The sequence below is a fragment of the Ursus maritimus genome, unplaced genomic scaffold (assembly GCF_017311325.1).
Source record: "Ursus maritimus isolate PB19 unplaced genomic scaffold, ASM1731132v1 scaffold_26, whole genome shotgun sequence".
Taxonomy (NCBI): Eukaryota; Metazoa; Chordata; class Mammalia; order Carnivora; family Ursidae; genus Ursus; species Ursus maritimus.
In genome coordinates, this window is record NW_024425119.1 from 34,952,226 (window position 1) to 34,960,765 (window position 8,540).

At 37.6% G+C, this 8,540-nt stretch overlaps 1 protein-coding gene across 2 annotated transcripts in view; it reads right to left on the reverse strand.

Moving 5' to 3' along the window:
* PUS7L (pseudouridine synthase 7 like) overlaps positions 1 to 8,506 on the reverse strand; it is a 33,092-nt gene extending 24,586 nt beyond the window's left edge. The window contains exons 1-2 of one of the 2 annotated variants that reach the window (XM_008704467.2): positions 8,397 to 8,506; positions 4,096 to 5,012 (exon numbers count right to left, since the gene is read on the reverse strand). In XM_008704467.2, the coding sequence (XP_008702689.1) occupies positions 4,096 to 4,996 (901 nt within the window). In that variant the 5' untranslated portion in view covers positions 4,997 to 5,012; positions 8,397 to 8,506. Of the gene's footprint in view, positions 1 to 4,095; positions 5,013 to 8,246 lie in introns of both variants that reach the window. The other variant, XM_008704465.2, reaches the window with a different exon arrangement.
* Between the last annotated feature and the right edge of the window lie 34 nt (positions 8,507 to 8,540).

Below are 8,540 nucleotides of genomic sequence, written 5' to 3' on the forward strand. Positions count from 1 at the left end.
TTTACCTATTACCATTTACTGCATGCCTCATGTGTCAAGTGCTGTACTAGCAGCTTTCTCATGGATAAGGCAAGTCACACACCAGACAGAAATTTCCAAGAGAGAAGATATCAACATTTGAATAATTATTATACATATTAAAAATTTTCACTAATTATTTCATTTAATTGTTAGAATAGCATTGTGAATTAAGCTTTACTGTTACCCATTTTTAAAGTACAACCAAAAGTTACAAATTGTTAAGTAACTTGTCCACGTCATTATTTTTTCCATTTTTCCATTTGTGGAAACTAAGTTTTAAAGAGATTAAAAAGTTCATAAATCTTTCTATGAACTGAAGTCATAACATAAAATAAAACCCCCATAGATTCAAGGTCTAATCTCTTCATTTATACCAGAGAGTCCCTATATAATATAATTCCGTTTCTGTGCCACATGTAATCTGTGCAAACTTGAGTTGCTGCTTTTATCTTAAAAGCTTTGCTACATAAGGCCAATATTTCTGATGAACATAGATGCAAAAATACTCAACAATATCCTAGCAAAACAAATCCCAAAAAATACATTTAAAAAAATCATTCACCACAATCAAGTGGGATTTATTTCTGGGTTGCAAGGATGGTTCAATATTTGCAAGCCAATCAACGTGATACATCACATCAATAAGAAAAAGGGTAAGAACCATACAGTCATTTCAATAGACTCAGAAAAAGCATTTGACAAAGTACAACATCTATTCATGATAAAAACCCTCAACAAAGTAGGTTTAGAGGAAACATACCTCAACATAAAAAAAGGCCTTATATGAAAAACTCACAGCTAACTTCATTTTTAATGGAAAGAACTGAGAGCCTTTTCCCTAAAATCAGGAATGAGACAAGGATGTCCACTCTCACCACTTTTATTCAACATAGTACTAGAAGTCCTAGCCACAGCAATCAAGTAACAAAAAGAAATAAAGGGCATCCAAATTGGTAAGAAAGAAGTAAAACTTTCACTATTTGCAGATGACATGATACTATATATAGAAAACCTGAAAGACTCCATCAAAAACCTGTTAGAACTCATAAATGCATTCACTAAGTTCAAAGGATACAAAATCAATGCAGAGAAATCTGTGGCATTCCTATGCACCAATAATGAAGCAGTAGAAAGAGAATTTAAGAAAACAATCCCCTTTACAATTGCACTGAAAATAAAAGATACCTATGAATAAACCTAACCAAAGAGGAGAAAGACCTATATTCTGAAAACTATAAAAAACTGATGAAAGAAACTGAAGATGACACAAAGAAATGGAAAGACATTCTATGCTCAGGGATTATAAGAACAAACACTGTTAAAATGTCTATACTACCCAAAGCAATCTGCACATTTAATGAAATCCTTATCAAAATATCAATGCATCTTTCACAGAACTAATCCTAAAATTTGTATGGAGCCACAAAAGACCCTGAATAGCCAAAACCATCTTGAAAAACAAAACAAAACAAAACTAGAGGCATCACAATTCTGGACTTCAAGTTACATTACAAAGCTATAGCAATCAAAACAGTATGGTACTGAAACAAAATAGACACATAGATCAATGGAATGGAATAGAAAACCCAGAAATGAACCCACAATTAAATGGTCAATTAATCTTCAACAAAGCAGGAAAGAAATCCAATGGGAAAAAGACAATCTCTTCAAGAAGTGGTATTGGGAAAACTGGACAGTTATATGCAAAAGAATGAAACTGGACCACTTTGTTACACCATATACAAAAATCAATTCAAATGGATGAAAGACCTAAATGTGAGACCTGAAACCATAAAAATCCTAGGAAAGAACATAGGAAATAATTTCTCTGACATCAGCTGTAGCAACTTTTTCCTACATAGGTCCCCTGAGGTAAGGGAAACAAATGCAAAAATAAACTACCGGCACTACATCAGAGTAAAAAGCTTCCATACAGCAAAGGAAACAATCAATAAAACTAAAAGGCAACCTACAGAATGGGAGAAGATATTCGCAAATGACGTATCTGATAAAGGTTTAGTATCCAAAATATATAAAGAACTGATACCACTCAACACCCAAAAAACAAATAATCCAATTTAACAATGTGCAGAAGACACAAACAGACATTTCTCCAAAGAAGACAACAGATGCACGCCTGGGTTGCTCAGTCAGTTAAGGATCCAACTCTTGATCTCAGCTCAAATCTTAGTCTCAGGGTTATGAGTTCATGCCCTGCATTGAGCTCCACATTGGGTGTGGAGTCTACCAAAAAAAAAAAAAAAGAAGAAGACAACGACGACATACAGCTGGCCAATAGACACATGAAAAGATGAACAATGCTCACCATCACTTATCATCAGGGAAATGCAAATCAAAACTACAATGATATATCAATCACTCCTGTCAGAATAGCTAAAGTCAACAACACAGGAAACAACAGGCATTGGCAAGGATGTGGAGAAAAAGGAACCCTCGTGCACTGCTGGAGCAGTCACTGTGGAAAACAGTATGGCGTTTCCTCAAAGAGTTAAGAATAAAACTACCCAATGATCCAGCAATGTCACTACTGGGTATTTACCCAAAGAATACAAAAATACTAATTTAAAGGGATACATGCACCCCTTTATAGCTGCATTATTTACAATAGCCAAGATACGGAATCAACCCAAGTGTCCATTGATGGATTGATGAACAGATAAAGAGGTTGCATATACACACAATGGAATATTACTCAGCTGTAAAAAAAAAAAGAATGAAATCTTGCCATTTGCAATCTTGGATGGTGCTAGAGTAATGTTAAGTGAAATAAACCAGTCAGAGAAAGACATATCATATGATTTCACTCATATGTGGAATTTAAGAAACAAATGAGCAAAAGGGGGAAAAAGAGACAAACGAAGACACACTCTTAACTATAGAGAACAAACTGCTGGTTACCAGAGGGGAAGTAGGTGGGGGGATGGGTGAAACAGGTGATGGGGATTAAGGAGTATACTTGTCATGATGAGCACTGGGTGATTAAAATAAAAACTTAAAAAATAAAATAAAATAAAATATAAAATGAATGTGTTTAATTAGAAAAAAAATAAAAAAGCTTTGCTGTATCTATAAAACAAGACTATCTCAAACACTTCCCATCCTTCATGTAGGATATAGGCCAATTAAACCTGATCAGCCAAACTTGTAGAATAAGATTTCATCAGTTCCATCCAGGCCTCGGAATTGAACACACCTGCTAAAAGAGTGCTTTTCAAAATGTGGTCCCCAAACTGGGTAGAAAGAGCATCACCTGGGCATTTCTGAAAGCCCTGGCCCAAACCTTCTAAATCAGAAACTCTGAGAATAGGGCTCAGAAATCTGTTTAACAAGCCCTTTTGGTCATTTTTAATGCATGTTAAAGCTTGAGAACATCCTCTCTAAAACAGTGACCGAACAAAGAAGGAGCTCCTTGTAAGGAGGCTCTCTACCTTGGGTAGTGTAGTTCAACTGTTTAGATAACAAGGTGTTCTCTTCACTTTCCCAAGCACAGCAGACACATTCTACTTATCTGAAAACTTAGTTTTGTTTTGTTTTTTTTTAAAGATTTTATTTATTTATTTGACAGAGAGACAGCCAGAGAGAGAGGGAACACAGCAGGGGGAGTGGGACAGGAAGAAGCAGGCTCCTGGCGGAGGAGCCCGATGTGGGACTCGATCCCAGAACGCCAGGATCACGCCCTGAGCCGAAGGCAGACGCTTAACGACTGCACCACCCAGGTGCCCCTGAAAACTTAGTTTTAATTAAAATAACTTCCAAAATATGAAATCAAGATTTATCTCCAATTAAACTTATTAAACACAAAATAACTCCAACTTTATACATGTGTGACTATGTTAACTATAAGCATCGGTGTTAACCATACTTTGATCCATAAGGTTAATTCTTAAAATTATAGTGTAATTCAAAAGGCTTTATCTTCCACTAAAAACCAGACCCAAATATTTTTTCTGACATCCCTCTGGTTAAGTCTATTTAATTCATTTGAAATTATTCATGTTTCCCACAATTTTAACTCACTTTATCAAAGAAAATGGTAATGATTTATTACGTTACCTGTGTGTATAACTTTCTGATCCCGGCATTCAAAAAGAGACCTTTTCCTGTGCTTGTGTGTTTTCTCCCGAAATCTTACTGTTATCACTACATTTGGATTACCGGCATTGTAATTGAGTTCAGGGAAAGATTTGGTTTCCACAAGGTTTCCAAACTTTTTGTTGACAAAATGATGGACTGCTTTTCTGTGGTCTTTGTTTGTATCAGGTTTAAAGGTAAATTTGGAATTTTCTTTCTTTGCATCCAAATACTTAAAAAAGTCAAATGCTTCTTCTTCAGATACCAAGTGACAGAGTTCCTTATACTCAAGATTCGGTTTTACAACAATCTCACTGTTTTTACCAACAGTTATTAAAAAGGGGAATTTCTGCCTAACGGCGCTATGCAAAATAGCCCTCTGGTTTTTGTCAAGGATTCTGCCTAATGAGAATTCAGGAGATGATCCAATTAGCTCAGTTTCAGAATTCCACTTCTCTTTTATATCACAGGCAAAGTGATTCAGTAATTCGTTAGTTTTTTCATCTAACAAGTTGCCTAAAACATCAACTTTTTCTTCTTCGCCTTTGGAAGTTCCATCATTGATAGTATCTTCCTTTTCTGAACCAGACTGATGATTTTGGTTATCAGAACACCCAGTGACAGTACTGACTTCTTGGTTGCTTCCCTCTTTAAAGGATAAACTTTGAAAATCAAGTTTTGGTTTTTTGGCAAAATTATTTGGCTCAGGTAGTACTTTACCAATCAGTTCACTGGTGGCCTTATTAACTAACTGTCCCTGTTCATCAATCTCTATAACAACAAAGTCACTTGGTGAACTTTTTATAGTGCCATGAAATCCAACATGATCAGTAATGAAACACAAAGAACTAAACCTGATTCTAAAATCTGTATCCTCTTCCATTCTTAAATAACAATGCCTACGAAAGAAACAAAGAGGCAATCAGTTACCAGAAAGAAAAGTTATGGATAACAAAAAAGAAATATATTTGCAGGATTTATTTTTCTTTCTCCCTTACAATCCTGAGTCCCCTTAAAAGACATTAGCAATTTATTTCTATATATCATGTGTATTTTGACCCTTCTATACCAAGAGGAATTAACAGACAATCTTTTCTGGTATAATTGATGATTTGCAATTTCATTCTTCACCCACTCCAAGCTTCCATCTATTATCCAAGATTAAAATGGATCAGTTTCAAGTCTACTTTAAAAATACCACTTGTAGGCCCACAAAGAAGAGACAAGAACATGGGACTTAATGATTTGTCTAAACCCCATCCCTGAAAATTTCCACCTAATTCCAGAGAATTTGTGGCTAGATTTTTATATATTAGGAGTTAGAGATGAGAGAAAGGACTAGAAGACAGGAAGAAATAGTCCAAATTGATAGATAAATGAAGTTCTAAAAACCAACTTGCAATTTGATTACGCTTCGAAATAGATTTAAATTAATTCTGAACCTTAAACTTTCTTGAAAACCCAGTTACAGACTTTTACAAACTTTTGATGTTGACCCACAGGAAAATTCCAACCATGCTACTGGCATCAGAGAAAAAAAAGTTTGCAGATCTTAAGCAGTAGAGAAGAGAATAATCCTCTGAAGAAGCCTCTATTCACTCTTTACACAACCCTTGGTTACCATACCACATAGAGCTATATGAAAGACAAAATGCTCGGGGACCACATACTACTCACATACTAACCACACTCTCTAGGTAATTCATCATCATCTGGACCTTCATCCCATTTCTACAATGTATTCTACTAACCTGAACCAATTTAGCAAACCTCCCCCTGCGTCATACCACGTAGAAATCACAGCAAAGTCTCAATATCCTCATTTCCTAGACTACATAAGGATAAATTTATTTTCCTCTGTTCCTTAATTTCCTGCACAGCCTCCTCAGTCTCTTGCCATAACTGAAACCTGGCTATTTCCCCACGCTGCTGCTTCTCTAGTCCTCTCAACTGAAGGTTATTCTTCCTTTCACACCCACCTAACCTAGGACCTGGAGGATGTAAATATTTTCTATTTGCCACTGCTCCAAACCATTTCTCTCTCCTCTACCTCCCCCAGATCCCATCTTCTTTGAAGTTCATCCTATCAGGCTTTATCATCTGCTATCATCGACTCTTTGATCCCCAGATGACTCCTTTTCATTCACTGATGATTTTAACACCTCCCTTAATGTCTTCCTATCCATATCTAACCATATGCATCATCTATTTAACACCACACCTCAGTTCCTTGATCTCAACCTCTACCCACTTGCACTCCATCTTGGTCATAACCTTGACTTTCTAATCACCAAAAATTACATCAACTTTAGGGGCACCTGGGTGGCACAGCGGACAAGCGTCTGCCTTCAGCTCAGGGCGTGATCCCAGCGTTATGGGATCGAGCCCCACATCAGGCTCCTCCGCTATGAGCCTGCTTCTTCCTCTCCCACTCCCCCTGCTTGTGTTCCCTATCTCGCTGGCTGTCTCTCTCTGTCAAATAAATAAATAAAATCTTTAAAAAAAAATTACATCAACTTTAAGCATCTGGCTCTCTGATTACTCTTGCTGTCCTTCCATTATTTAGTATTCCCATCTTAGAAATTCTTATACATTGTGAAGGCCTCTAATCTGCTTCTACTTAACTAGTCCACTATTATCCATTCTCCACATGGCCAGAATGATGATTTGAAAGGTAAATTAAACATCACAATCCTCTTTAAAACCTCTAATCACATTGATAATGAAATCCAAATTACTTACCCTGGCTTCCAAAGACCTCTAAGATTCTGGACTCTATCTATTCTCCAAATTTATCTTGTACCCTTTCCCCATTACCCACTATACTCCAACTACACTGGCCTTCTTCAATTCCTTTGTGTTAACTGTTCCTGCTGATTAAATTAGTCATTCCTCAATCATATCCTCAGAGAGGTCGTCCCTAATAATGTAAAGGAACCAGCAAGACGCTCTCTTTCCCCAAACCATACTCAATTTTCTGCACAGCATTTCTATCTAGTAATTTTATTATTTATGATATATCTCGGCCAAGTAGAATGTTAGTTCTATGGGAGCAAGTACCTTGTCTGCCTAATTCACTGATTATCTCACATTTAGAACAGTGTCAAACACATAGTAAGCAAGCAAGCAATACTGACTGTTGAATAAATGAAACAACTAATACAAAATAAGAGCTGTAAGAGTAAAAAGGAATAAAAAAGGCACCACTTTTGCCTATGATAATCAGAGAAACAAAATACAAAAAGATGATAATCAGAGAAACATAATACAAGAAGTGCCATTTAAGTCCCCAAAACGATTCAATACATAGAAATAAGGCAGAGACATATCCTAAGTACATACAAACAAAATATGCAATGTGTTAGGGAAATTGAACAGCCCAGATACAGAGCAATAGGAGAAAAAAATTTGTAGTACAGTTTTTGGAAAATACAGCTCGGATTAGCGCCAAACTGCCAGACAGTGAATACACTACCAAGAAATTAGAATCCGTTGAGTGGTCAACATACAGCTACTGGAGGTGTTTCAATAGAAAAATGACACAATCCAACAAGATGTTTTAGTAAGATGAATGATGGCACTTAGCAGACGAAAGTCATGAAGAATTCCAAGAGTTGGAAAGCAATGTGATCAGGAACAGTTTTAGGACTGGCCTTGTAAAAAATAATGATGTACTCTCTCCCCAGCGAAAGGAAGAAAATACGAAGACATTCTAAGCTACTAGGTTGGGTAGAACATCTTGGGAAGAGTTTAATGCTCAGGGAATTACAACGAGCATCTTAGTAAAAGAGCGGAACTGAGCTGGAGGGAGCCAAGGAGCCCACGTGGAGTTAAAAACAAATAGGGAGTATTCCTAAACAGCAGATTTCTTGATAAGGGTGCGGAGCGGAGAGAGGAGTGGGAAGTTTGGCTGACCCAAGCTTGGGGAATTGTTGGTTGAGGGCAGATTCTGGGGAGATGTTAGAAATGCAGCATGTAGCGCTTTTTCCCTCATGCTCTTCCTTCAAATGCCAACGCTCAGTTGCAGTCACTCCTATTTGCCTTCTGTCACCAACTCGCAGAACTAAAGTCTCTGGCCGGGTTGCCTTCTGGCGCATCAAAAGTACCCCAGCACAGTCAGTGGCTCCACTTACTTCTCCCTCCATTACCCCCGCCTGTCCCAACGCCGATACTAGCCCATGTCGCCTTCCTCTTGCGGGCAAAGAGCCGGGGTCCCAATGCTAATCCCGACATTGCCCCCCCCCGACAGAAGCCCCACATCTTGCAAGCTCGGCCCGGTCTACCTCACATCCAGGTTAAGGAATTCCTGGGCACAACGTTGTGCGCATGGCCGGAAGTCCTAAACTACTTAGCCTCCAACAGCGGCGTATTTAAAGGGGCAGGCTCCCACTTAAAGAAGAGCCTTACGCGAGACCTGGAATTTCTCA